This window comes from Danio aesculapii, chromosome 8 (genome assembly GCF_903798145.1).
Source record: "Danio aesculapii chromosome 8, fDanAes4.1, whole genome shotgun sequence".
In the NCBI taxonomy this organism is placed as follows: Eukaryota; Metazoa; Chordata; class Actinopteri; order Cypriniformes; family Danionidae; genus Danio; species Danio aesculapii.
The window spans coordinates 46,487,421-46,501,942 of NC_079442.1; the positions used below are offsets into that span (position 1 = coordinate 46,487,421).

General features: G+C 35.6%; 1 protein-coding gene across 3 annotated transcripts in view; it reads left to right on the forward strand.

The window, feature by feature from the left end:
• grip2a (glutamate receptor interacting protein 2a) overlaps positions 1-12,736 on the forward strand; it is a 101,777-nt gene extending 89,041 nt beyond the window's left edge. For 2 of the 3 annotated variants that reach the window (XM_056464091.1, XM_056464092.1), the window contains exons 19-24: positions 772-963; positions 1,239-1,389; positions 4,647-4,770; positions 6,623-6,784; positions 6,871-7,017; positions 11,764-12,736. In XM_056464091.1, the coding sequence (XP_056320066.1) occupies positions 772-963; positions 1,239-1,389; positions 4,647-4,770; positions 6,623-6,784; positions 6,871-7,017; positions 11,764-11,949 (962 nt within the window). In that variant the 3' untranslated portion in view covers positions 11,950-12,736. The other variant, XM_056464093.1, reaches the window with a different exon arrangement.
• The last annotated feature ends 1,786 nt before the right edge of the window (positions 12,737-14,522 follow it).

Consider the following 14,522-nt stretch of genomic DNA (forward strand, 5'->3'; position numbering starts at 1 on the left):
AAATGCTGATTGGCTAACAGAAAGAACCTTTATAGAGCCAAGCTAGAGTTCAGCTTTGTAGAGAAAGCATATTTGTTTTTTAAATAAAAAGTCTTAAAATGTAAACAACTTATAAAAAAGCACCACATATTGTAAATAAGTTGTCATTTAATAAAAATATGTGAATAACTCAATTTTGACAAAACGGACAATAATTTGACCAAATAGGTGATGATTTGACAGAAATACATCATCATCTTTCTCATACATTTAAAGTTTTGAATACAAACAATTGTTTTATTTTTATTTAGGGGTTTAAACACTCTCTATTAACCTTGGCGTGTGTGTTTGTGTGTACTTGTTTATGAGGACACACACTTGTATATGTGGTTTGAGGACTTTCTATAGACATAATGTATTTTATACTGTAAAAACACTTACTATATGGCCTTACTTTATGCCTAAACCACCCTCACAGCAAACCTGTGGCAAATTTTGAATCTCAAAACACCCATTAAGTATGATTTTTAAACATTTTTAATGAGGATTATGAGGACACAAGGTATGTCCTCATAAACCACCGTAATAGTGTTTACCTGACAAAAAATATACAGGAGGGCTAATAATTCTGACTTCAACTGTAGGTCATACCCATGTGATTATACAAGTGTGTGTGTGTGTTTGTTTTGGAGAAGTCTATGTTAACATTTCTGTCATGTAATCCACCGGAAAGAGCTTCCTATTAATAATGCATCAGGTCTTGTCCTCATGACCCACATCTGTGTTTTCCAGCACTTTTGGATTCAGAGCGGGGCAGTCCGTCCAGAACGGCCTCGTGCGTGAGCGACATGGAAGACGATCGCTCCGATTCGTTCCGGAGAGGGAAATACTCCGATCTCCTCCGTCAGACCACGCCGCCTAGTCTGGATTCAGCCATGGACTCGTGGGACAGTTCGGCCCTCGACGCTGGCTACGGAAGTCAGGGTATGGGTTGAGATCATGAATATCCTAATTGAATGTTAACAAGCGATGGGCCAGAGTGAAATGTGAGGTCAGAGAGGGTTAATGAGCTCATTTGGACTTTAATCAAGTGGGCGGGAAGGAGTCCTGTTATTCAGGTCAGTGAAGGATCCTTGGCCAATTAAAGAGGTCGGGTGGCTTATTTGTGAAGCACTTCACACAGTGCAGTTTCAAAGCAGTTCTTTTGGCAAATAATGGTCATCTATGTGCTTGACCAAACCTCAACCTTTATATTTCAGGCGTGTATATTCATAGGCCATCTGACTTCACTCTTCATCCCAGCGACTGGAGACAGACCAATCACAGGAGCCCACTGATGTCCAGAAGACCCGCCCACCGTCCTACAGTGTATGATGGGAGACTGAGTGAAGAAGACTGGACGTACTCTGGGTGAGAGTTTCTTTAGAGACACAACTCGTTGAATTAGTCAGTACAATTCTTCATCTTATGATGATAATAGTCAGCAATTAGAGGGTTAAAGAAGCATAATGGAAGATGAGAAAGACAAATATGCCAAAGAACATTTTAGTTTTGGTTACTAACACAATCTTGTGGCTGTTCTGTCAATTATTATTTCTCATGTGTATGTGCGCTTAGGAATGAATGTCATTAAGAAAATGTTCAGGTCATATTTCAGAAATGTATATCATTTAAATTGTTATTTGTTGATTTTATGACGGTAGTATTTGTGATACTGGCTGATTTTTCATAAATATTAATATAAAAAATTAAATATTAATATTAAAAAAAAGTGAACTGTGACCTGAACATGTGGTTATGCACTGTAGAATCAGTCCCTCCAGGATTTTGCAGGGAGTTTTAATTTGTAATTTTGCTGCATATCGTGATGACTTTCCTCAAAACATATGGAATTATTTGCTTCAAGTCTTGTGATTTTGCTGTGAAAAATACCCCCCAAGCCCCCCCAAAAAATCTTTTTTTTTAACCGTAAGGTTTCACAAACTCCTGGAGGAACTGTAAAATATTGTCATAATTTTTGTTGTCATAAATAAAACAAATGATGTATACTACATTACTGTTCAAACAGGTCATACATCTTTTTTATCGTCTTGACTGATCAAATTAACTCATCAAATATTACATTTTGACCCAATGAAGGATTGCCTCCTAAATAAACATAATTATATCTTTTTTAAATCTGACCACCAAATTGTGAACAGTGGTAAATGTGTATACACTTCTAGGGGTGTGTAACATTACACTAAAATAGTTCGACAGATCAGGATTTATTATATTTAGCTTGAGGTGGTTTTGGATTTGTCCGAAAAAGAGTTGATGCAAATAATGGGAGATAGAAACACATTTGACAAATAAACTGATTACACCCACGTGACCAATCAGCTGTCTCCATTATGCTTGCCTTGTTTACTGTTGGTTGCTAGGTTACCAATACTACAGTGAGCCACTCTAATGACTTGATGGAAACACAGCTAATTGCCATTTGGGCTTTCATTTATTTATTTATTTTTTAAAAGATTTATTTACTTCCCATTAGGATTGAAACCTGGCTACTGTTATGCCAGTAGTTTGAAAATGCAATGCGTTTAAAAGCAAATGTATTTGTCACTAAATAACGAGCCTCTGAATCTTTTTTCAAGCAGCTTTCAAGCAGAGCTTTTTAATTTTAAATATTTAATTTAGTATTATAAGATTTGCATAAAATTAATAGATGGAAGGGTTGGCACGGTGGCTCAGTGGTAAGCACTGTTGCCTCACAGCAAGAAGGTTGCTGGTTCGAGTCCCGAGTTGTATGTTCTCCCCATGTTGGCATGGGTTTCCTCCGGGTGCTCTGGTTTCCCCCACAGTCCAAAGACATGCGCTATAGGTGAATTGGGTAAACTAAATTGCCCGTAGTGAATGAGTGTGTGTGCGCAAATGATTGTGTATGGGTGTTTCCAAGTAATGGGTTGCAGGTGGAAGGGCATCCGTTGCTTAAAACACATGCCAAAATAGTTGGCGGTTCATTCCGCTGTGGCGACCTCTAAAATAGAGACCTAATTGAAGGAAAATGGGTAAAATAGATAGAATTTGGTTAATATTTAGTTGTCTATTAAAAATTGTATATCCAAAAAAAACTGTTTTTCCATCCAGATCTCATGAGGAAGTTAAACATCATCTTTTAAATTAGTAATATAATATTTTCATAGAGCGGTACGGTGATGCAGTGGTTAGCACTGTCGCCTCACAGCAAGAGGTTCGCTGGTTCGAGCCCCGGCTGGGCCAGTTGTAATTTCTGTGTGGAGTTTGCATGTTCTCCCCGTGTTGTTGTGGGTTTCCTCTGGGTGCTCTGGTTTCCCCCACAGTCCAAAGACATGCGCTATAGGAATTGAGTAAGCTAAATTGTCAGTAGTGTATGTTCATTCCCCTGTGGCGAGCCCTGATTAATAAACGGACTAAGCCAAAAAGAAAATAAATGAATGAATATTTGCATAAATTAAATAGATTGAACCCTTGACTGAACAATTGATATTTAGTTGTCTATTAAAAGATTTAAAATAACAAAAAGGTTTTTCTATCCCGATCTCCTGAGGAAATTAAACTTTTTAACGGATTGTCAGAAAAATTCATACAGATTTCACTTGTATTAAAACATAGAATTTTTAATTTAATAACATTTTTAAAATAGGCATGACCCAAAACCTCACCCCTAAATCTACCTCTCATTGGAGGATCGGTAAATACTATAGTACTAAAATGTACAGTTGAGATGGTGCAAATTAATATGAATTAGCCACTAAATCAAAAAGTTACCAGTTGCTGTGTGATTACGTCAGTTTTTCCAAAATGGTGCAGCTTTTTGTATAGAAATGCGCAGCCGAAGTCAAAAACATTTGCCCTCTTATGAAATTTTTATTTTTATCATTTGTATAAATATTTCCCAAATGTTTAACAGAGCAAGGAAATTTTCACAGTATGTCTGATAATATTTTTTCTTCTGGAGAAAGTCTTATTTGTTTTATTTCGGCTAGAATAAAAGCAGTTTTAATTATTTTTTAAACCATTTTAAGGTCAAAATTATTAGCCCCCTTAAGCAATATTTGTTTTCAATTGTCTACAGAACAAACCATCATTATACAATGACTTGCGTAATTACCCTATCCTGCCTAGTTAACCTAATTAAGCCTTTAAGTGTCACTTTGTCGCTATTAATTCAGGGGGGCTAGCAATTCTGACTTCAACAGTACATTTGGCACGCATCTTTACATTGCTTCAGTGGTTAAACATGCTCGCTGTCCAGCACTGAATCCACCAGCCTGTTTGCTTCTTCCACAGTCAGCCTCTGTATGCTCCTACTCTTCTCTTTTTCTATTTCTCTCTCAGGTTTTCTGTCTCTCGTCTGCCTTACTAATCATCCGTGGGCCACTCGCTGTCATCCGCCCTTGTCTGCTTCTGTTTTTTATCGCTCATTTTTTTCTGTTGTTTTATCGCTGGAACTAGCTGACGGCCTCTTCAGACAGTGTGTGTTTCTCTTTCTCTAACCGCCGCTTTTCTTGTAGTTGAGGAGGATCTTTTACAGTGACTGTTCAATCATACAGTATAAAGACAGAGAGAGAATGAGAGAGAGCTCCGTTTCCAATGGTGTACACCTGGCCTTACATTACCCAGGCTGCTTTGCATTGACACAGATCTGTCAGTCCCGCATGCGGCCACATCTACAACAGTACAACAGACGCTCAGGAGAACTATTGGTCACAAGCTCTTCAGGACCTGGAGACCTGCGGTCAGTCAGAAATCCTGCGCGAGCTTGAGGTAAAGCTAACTGAGAATCAGTTAAACACTTGATTTACCATATGTGGACTGCTAAAGTTTTACTGTATGTGCTGATTGTGGAGGATTAAAACACAGTGGCTGCGTCTGAAATCGCCTCTTAGGTCTTGGATTTGAATTTAAGTGTACTACTAATCCGTTAGAAAAGTAGTATGAATTGAACTCAGACGTACTAAATCCGCCATTTTGTCATCAAGTGACCTACCCTAGTCAGTTGTGTCACTTCATTCCCATGGTAAAGTCTAGATAGAATACAGGGCTGGCTGGAAGTCAAATGCACATCAATATAGCCCTACAAAATGGCATAGAATAGTGTATAAGTATGCGATTTGGGATGCACCTTATAAATTCGGACACACAGTACTACTCTGCTCGCATTCTGTTTTTAGTGTACTACACTGTATAGTATGGAAGTATGCAATTTCGGACGCAGCCCGTGTTCATTTTGTAGTAGCTCTCTGATTTATTTTCTTAGAAACTATCTAAGAAAACATATCATAGCACAATATAAATTTTCAATCAAAACCTTTACCACAATATGAATCATTTTAACATAATTTTAGCCAAACTCCTTTGCAAAATAGTATTTTTTAACTATTGTTTTACCAAACTTGAAGATTTTATTAATTTTTAAATCTTTACCGAAATATAACTTTAACTTTCATCCTTATTCAAACTTTTAAAAATGTGTACAATTTTCTAATAAAATTTGTGCAATATTGAACATTTATTTATACATTTATTTACAAATTATTTCAGTAGTAATTTAACAATCCTTTCTACCACATTTTGAAAATATGAATAATATTTTCAATATTTTTTTTTATCTTTAACGCAAAATAATTTTCAACCAAAATTATTGCAATGAATATAATTTTCAAATATACTGTATAACTTTAAGTCAAATAGGTAATTTTATTTCATTTACAAATCATGTCACATTATAAATTGATTTCAAATAGTTTTAACCTAAATCTTTACACAGTGAACACAATACATTTTTCAAACAGTAATTTATTTTACCATAATTTAACAAAGTTTGACAGTATTAATAATTTTCAGATTATACTTGCCAAAATTTTTATGACAATATAACTTATTTCCACATTTTTGACCAAAATCTTTTCCACAATAGTAATTTTAACAGAATTTGACAATATAATTTTCAGATTGTTTTAAACTAAATCTTTATCACTACATACTTTTCAAAGAAATTGTTTATAGAAATTTTCAAATAAATATTCGACTATGATATTAAAATTTTAACAATTTTCACATTACGAATCTATTTCAAGTGAAATAACAATATAATTTGCAACCAAAAATATTTACCACAATATTAAATTTCAAACACTTTTAACAAAAATCTTTACCATGTAATGTTCAACCAATTTTTGTTTACATTATGAATCTATTTTAAATAGTTTGAACCAAAATCTTTACCACAATATACAATAAATTGCAACCAAAAAATAAAAATGATAAAAGGATATTTTCACCCTCCATAAAGAAAACCATTATTATAGCTTATCGTCTTACATGTGCTATAATTGTCAACATATACAAATTTGCTAATTAAATTTAGAAAATATTAAAGTCCCATTAGACTGCTGCTTTTTTACTTCTATCTTTGAGAATTTTTCCAAATCTGACACTGCCTGAATCCCTTCATTTTCACAGCATTTGGCTAAACATCAAACATTGTACTTGTGACAACCAATCTTTTCATTTGATTTATTTTGGATAATTAATTACTTACTTTGAACAAAAACATCCAGCATCTCTGTCTCTTCTTAGAAATCTCATGTTTTTAAAATATATTTATTATTGGTAGGCTACAATAATGTCAGGCAGCACGTTGAGTTTGGGAGAAGACTTCGAGAAGCAGAATGAAAGCAAGACCAAATTTCTGGAACTGAGCCCGGAGAGGACCTCCGTGAACACACCAGAGGACCTGAAGGAGAACAGTCCGTCAGTGCCACTAGAGCTTCATAAGGTAATGTTCACTTTCCAGCAGCTGTTATCACGTCTCGAACTCTTGCTTTTGATGGCCTGATTTTTTTTTTTTTTTTTCTCCATCAGATCGGCATTCAGAAGGACGCCGACAGCAGGGATTTTGGGTTCAGTGTGTCCGACGGTCTGCTGGAAAAGGGTGTTTATGTGAACATGATCCGTCCGGATGGGCCTGCAGATCAGGCTGGGTTACGTCCATATGACCGGATTCTGCAGGTGATGCTTGATCCTACCTGACCTTTTCTTAATAGGACAGTTCACCAAAAATGGGAGATGTCAACATTTACTCACACTTTTTATAAACTGTGTGCTGGAAACTTTTCATTTAACTGCATTTAAGGAGGACAGAAGGATTTTGTTTTTAACTTTCATCAACCAATAATGGAGTATTATTATTTATTATTATTATTATTATTAATAATTAGATAATGCCACAAGAACAAGAGGTATTACATTTCAAATATATTTCAGAAAGAGAAAAATATAAAATATATATACACTTACATGAAATTAAATGTTTTCAGAGCATTACATATTTTCAGTGCTTTTTTGTTTTGTGATTGTTCTAAAAGATTTACATATAATTAGAAGTCATTCATAAAATGGGAATGTTTGGTTTACATTGAGCCCACTTTTTCTTATCTATATGGGATTTTGCAAATATCATAAATCCGAAATATGTTGTCTATTACAGTTCAAGTTCTCATTGTCAGAATATAATAGTACATCATATAAACAATTTTATCCTATTTGTTTTGTTAATAAACAATTCCAAATCTTTCCAAAATAGTCTTGAGTAAATCCAAAGAAAAAAAGATGCAAAATAGGTCCTTTTTTTGACCACACATATATGAAATATTAAGTTTGTTCTTTCCAAAACATGTTTAGCAGGATAAGTTCTATCAAGTATTTTGTAAGACACTATTTAATTTAGTTTTTTATGCACAACTTTTTTTGTCCACTTCCAAGCTTTAACCCAAGAAATATCAAATAATGAAAGCCAAAAATATCTTGCTGTAGGTAGAGACAGATAGCAGAGAGCATTCCTTATAACCTTATTGTTACACTGTTGTTTTAAAACATCAATACTTTCAATGAAAATGTTAGCACAAGGATAACTTATGCTAATCCCTTCTGGAATACAGTTTGTTAAAAGAAAAACCACACTCTTTGGAATTGCGACCAAAACAATAGTGAATTCTCTCGGTTTAACTGGTAATAAATTTTTTGAAGAAATTCAGTATAAGATAAGAAATATCCATAGGGGTTAATTAACTGCCTCACTAAAAAAATACCATTATTGAACAAATTCTGATAAAATAAAGATTTGCTTTCAAATAAAACATTCTTGTTATTCCATATGAAATGATTGTGTGGTGAATTTGCTTATATACCAATTTCCTTGATAGTAGGGCTTGTCTGTGAAAACTGACCAATTTATGATGGATTAATTCACCAAATGTGGCAATAAAGATATTACAAAAATATATAAAGTTATATACATCATAGAATCCTGAAAAAAAGTGGTTTGCGTACAGAATTTTAAGCAAAAATGTTTTATTAATATTAATTTAATATTAATTTCCTACTATATTAATGATAATAAGAAATGTTTCAGTGCAAATGATCATATTAGAATAATTTCTGAAGGATCATGTGAACAATTGTAACACATTGTTATAATAATAATTATTATTATTATTATTAATATATTCAATAAAAAAATACTGAGTTTTGTTTTAAACAAAATTTCACAATATTGATGTTTTTACTGTATCTTTGACCTAATAAGGGGCCGTTCACAATCACATCTTTTGAGCGTGCAAGTTTGTTATTTCAAATGGAGGTGTACAGCTTGCACGGAGAAATAGTTACCTAGTTGAAAATATCTCAACTTTTTCAGAATGCCGCAAGTGCACTGCGAGTCATGTGACTCATTTCATTAAAACGGTAATTACCTCAGATAAACAAAGCACCCAAACACTGGCGGTTCATTCCGCTGTGGCAAACTGAACGACAATGAAGATGCGCCAAACATGGAAGAAATTGCCCCCTGAGTTTAATGTCATCCACTCGTGACGCTTTCACTATGCCACGTTCTGAAATGATTCCAGTTGTTGCTAGATTGGATACGTTTGCGGCCGGAAGTTAACGAAAATTATTTCTATAATTTAATAAATTTCCCATTTGTTGTATTTTATTAAAGTCTACCCCCACCCCAACCCTAAACCCAATCGTCACAGTAACGAAAAAACAGTAGTTGTAGTGAGTATTATTTATGTTATCTATTAAATTACCCAATAAATTTTATTTTTAATGCCTATTCCCACCTCCAACCCTAACTCCAACCGTCACAGTAACGTTAAAACAGTAGTTGTAGTGAGTATTATTTATGTTATCTATTAAATTACACAATAAATTGTATTTTTAACGCCTATTCCCACCCCCAACCCTAAACCCAACCGTCACAGTAATGTTAAAACAGTAGTTGTAGTGAGTATTATTTATGTTATCTATTAAATTACCCAATAAATTGTATTTTTAACGCCTACTCCCACCTCAACCCTAAACCCAACCATCACAGTACTGTAAAATTAATTATTGTTATACAGCGTCATAAAAAATGCTTATATATTAATGTGCATATCGCACTTCCGGCCGACTGAATATCCGATCTAGACTTTACCAATGATTCCTCACAGCAAACGAAAACAATCTGTAGCTGCAATTTTGCGCACGGCACATCTCAATAATAAAACCAGAAAGAAAAACTTTCGGACATTTTCCCTGCGGCCGTTTAAATTGTCGCATGGATTGCGTCATCAGATTCAGAGCTTCTATTGGTTCTTGGATTGACGCTCGTCTCAGCTGTCGTCACACTGCAGGAAAGTGTCTGAAATCTTCTGACACTGCCAGAACTTCATCAGAGGAAAAATCTGATTGCAACGGGCAGTAAGCGGCTAACCGTTAGCATGTTAAACCAACGATCAAAGATCATAATGCATGTTTTTAAGGTATCAAACGGCTAGGCTCCGACTTATCTCTAATCTTATTACTGTTAAAATATCTGGCAGATGTATAAGGTCATCAAACCAGAAAATGCCAGTAGCTCCCAGATCCAAATGGAAGAAGAAAGGAGCTTGAGTTGTCTCTGTAGTAGGTCCTAAAATGAGGAACCGGCTACCTATGTCCATTAGAACAATTTCCAATGAATCTTTGTTCAGAGGGAAACTTAAACTACATCTCCTAGAAAAAGCTTTTAAATTGGGGGAAATTGATCCTATTGTAGCTATCTGCTGTCTTGTTCTTTATCGTGGATGCTGTGTGGTATGTTGGAGGTATTCTGTGTTGTTTTATCTGTTGCTGTCTCTTTTTGATCATTTAGGTTTGTACAGTACAATGGTCAGCAACTGTTGTTTTATTGCGCTTTAGAAATAAATAAACTAAATAGATTTCAGCCTAGGATTTCAGGAATCTTTTAGGATTTCCCAAATTTGTCTCAGATGACAAAATCGTGGCTGAAATCTTAGTGTGAGCAGGGCTCAAGTAAAACTTGTATCAGAGCTGCAGCAGTGGCTTGTCAGTTTGTCATCCTCTGCTAATCGATGGTTCTTTCAATGACAGACGCCACAGGAGTGCGAGAAAATGGTGATGGAAGCAACACACCTCATGCTTTGCACACGCTTTTTTAGACTCAATACGCTCAATATGGTGAGCGTAAAAAAAAAACGTTTATGGGCATTTTATCCAATCAGTTTTCACTGGAGATAAGCAGAGTGAAATTAATGCTGCTTAATAAAAAAGAAATGCATAATTATTGAAGTACAAATAAAATCAAAACTAATCATGTGATTTTGTTAGCTCACATTGCTGGTTTTTTGGTGAACAATTCATCTGTGCATGTCATTAAGAGGAAGAAAATAGTGTGCCCCTGTTATTCATTCATTTTCTTTTCGGCCAAGTCCCTTTAGTACTTTGGGGTCGCCTCAGCGGAATGAACCGCCAATTTATCCAGCATATGTTTCACGCAGTGGATGCCCTTCCAGCTGCAACCCATCACTGGGAAACACCCATACTCTCATCCCCACACATACACTACAGACAATTTTAGCTTATTCAATTTGCCTGTACCGCATGTCTTTGGACTGTGGGGGAACCGCGAACGCGGGGTGAACATGCAAACTCCACATAGAAATGCCAACTGATCCAGCCAAGGCTCAAACCAGCGACCTTCTTTCTGTGAGGCGACAGCACTACCTACTGCACCACCGCGTCGCCCTGTGCCCTTGTTATCTTAAATCTGAAAATGCACTTCCTGTTAGTTTTCAGTTAAATTCTCAGATTGCATCTGTCTGAGGTATTGGGCGTGGCTAACATACTTAACCACACCCCTCCAGGTGTCAGCTTTGACAACAAACAGAACTGGTCAGCAGGGGGAGTCTGTTAGGCTGTATTAACTCCCCCCAAACCCATTTCCCAATCTTTCTGAATGAAATACCTACTTTACAACATCCAATCAGCTTGAAGTAGAAAAACAAGCCACGCCCACTGTTTTTCATGTAGCATCACAATCACAATATGAAAAAAAAATTTGCAGTTTCTGGTTCATGCAGACTTTAACAAAAAAAATCTGTAACTTCATTGCCCTCTGTTTTAGCTAGGTTAAAAACCCTCAACTACGTCAGAGCCAGTGGTGTAGTGGTTAGTGCGTCGACTCATGCGACCCGAGTTCAATTCCGCCTCGCGGCCCTGTGCCGATCCTTCCCCTCTCTCTGCTCCCATGCTTCCCTGTCAATACTCTCTACTGCCCTATTAAATAAAGGTGAAAACCGTGAAAAAATAATTATTAAAAAAATCTTGTTTGACTTGAGCGTGATTTAAATGAACATCAATTTTTCATTTTTGGTCAGACTATCCCAAGTACAGTTCAAACTTTCTAACTTTTCCACCTTTTTTTTACAGGTCAATCATGCGCGGACTCGTGATTTTGACTGCTGTCTAGCTGTGCCATTGATCACGGAGGCCGGAGAGCATCTGCAGCTGGTCATTAGCAGGAATCCTCTCGCTCAGGCGCACGACTGGCCACCTAAAGACTGTCAGGACGCTTCCCAACTGTCTGCACAAAATCCAAGAAAAGTTGACCTCTGATTCCCACAACTGAGAAACACAGAGCACAAGTTTGTTTTTCGTCCATCACGTTCTCTCACTCACCCTCACATTAGCACTAGTGTTTTTTTATTACACATCTATTTATTGATATTTATTTATTATTCTCAAGCCAAGTTCAATGTGTTTGTCACGATGTGTTTTTTGATGATCCTCACTCCAAACGAGCCACAAAACAAGTTCACACAGACGCACACGAGTTATGCTCACTCTTAGTTACACAAATCATCATGTTCACCTCCATCCAAGTCTCTTTTGTTTGTATTCTAAATAATGGCGCACTCATTTAGTTCGTCCTGTCAACAGCCACTCTTTGATGAAGCAGATCTGTGGGTTTTACCGAACACGAAACTCAAAGCCATGCGTTTGTCTGTCTATATGCAATTTCTGAGATCAAAACCATGACTGTTTTGACATTCGATTTTTTTTAACCCTGATGAAAGCACATCTTTTGTTCGTCTTCAAAAAGTGACGTCTTGACATGAATGTTTCAGGTGCATGTGATGCAGTTCGGTGATGTTATTTGTGTAATGTAAAGTCATATATGAAGATTTTATGCCCCCAAGAATTGATTTTAAGTAATGGAAAGTCCTTTAAAGGAGCTTGTTTTTAGTGTGACTTTTAAAAGATCCTTCTTGCCCACTATTTTAATGTAGAAACCCCCTGTTCCTTGATGTTAAATAAGTAGGATGCTGGGAATGAGATTAATACTCTTTGGTAAGAAGTGATCAGGTTTTTGTTTTTTAAGAAAATAAAGGATAATAACCAGAGTGTGTGTGGTTCATATATGAACTAACTGACGGTATGGGATCTCTCTGTCGTTCTCATATTCATTTTCCTTCGGTTTAGTCCCTTTATTCATCAGAGGTTGCCACAGCGGAATGAACTGCCAACTTATCCAGCATGTTTTACACAGCAGATGCCCTTTCATCTGCAACCCAGTACTGGGAAACATCCATACACTCTCATTCACACTACTACGGCCAATTTAGTTTTTTCAATCCACCTATAGCGCATGTGTTTGGACTGTGGGGGAAACCGGAGCACCCGGAGGAAACCCATGTCAACAGGGGGAGAACATGCAAACATGCAGTGCTAACCACTGAGCCACCGTGTCTTCCCTCTTTCTCACAAATCAAAACAAAAATAATGGCAAGACTTGCACAGTATTGCTAAAAGCATTGTCCAATGCAAAAATAATGAACAAACAATTATACGTATAGTTAAAACAAGAATAGCTCAAGTAAACAAATACATTTGCAGTTAAAGTTAATATTGTTAGCCCTCCTGTGATATTTCTATATTTGAACTTCAAGTTTTGATGTTAAATGAACACATATTTTAAGCTGGTTTAAAATCTTCCAGCATTATTAAGATAATGTGGTGTAATCATGTGGATTCACTGTGCATGATTAAATCATGTTCAACCAAAGTGCTATATTATTGAGTGTATAGGCGAGAGAATATATGGTTTGTATAGTAGAAACATCATTATGTCTATGTGAGTGCCCACCGGGGATATACACTGTAATAAAATGCAGGGTTCCACACAATTCATTCATGTTGTCCCAACACTAATTCATAAAGTTAATGTAACCAGTTAGATTGAACATAATTAAGTTCCTGCCAAAAATCTCTAGAATTGTGTTGTTTCGGCTCATTTTATATAAGTAGTTTGAACAAGCAGCAAACAACTTTTTTGGTGTACGGACGTGTGTGTGTATGTGTGTGTTGTTTCAGCTTGTCATTAAGTTAATGTAACTTTTTTAAGTGGCATGAACATAAAACAGTTAAGTTCTCCCCCAAAAATCTCCAGAATTGTTTTCAGTTCATTTTAAATAAGTAGTTTGAACAGGCAGCAAAAATCGTTTTTTTTATGTGTATGAACGTGTGTGTGTGTGTGTGTGTTTTCTCTTTCTGTTGTTCCAACTTGTGTGTTAATAAATTAATGTAACTAATTTAAGAAGATTGAACATAAAACAGTTACGTTCCCCCCAAAAATCTTGTTATTTTGGCTCATTTCAAATAAGTAGTTTGAACAAGCAGCAAACATCTTTTGTGTGTGTGTGTGTGCTTCTCTCTGTTCTTCCAGCTTCTGTATGCATCAGATAAATATATATATATATATATATATATATATATATATATATATATATATATATATATATATATATTTTTTTTTTTTTTTGCATAAATCTGTTAATCATCCTCCGTCCTTATGGAAACTACTAAATTGGTTAGAAAATTACAGGATTTTAACTCTTTAATTGCCAAATTCATACATGATGTCACTGATTTGGTGAAAACAAACATGCAAAATGACGTATTTTCAATATAAAAAGTAGTTGTGGACTGGACTTTTAAAAACCTTTTATCAGTCTTGGACATGTGAAAGATTAGTAACAATATTGGCTTTGATGCACTGTTAGTTTTTGTGCAGCATAAGATTTAAATTTTTTCCTCCATAATTTACTGTTGATGGCTGTTTTTGCCTTACTGACTTCCATTATAACCACATTTTTTGATTGCAAAACCATGACAGCATATCATCATGC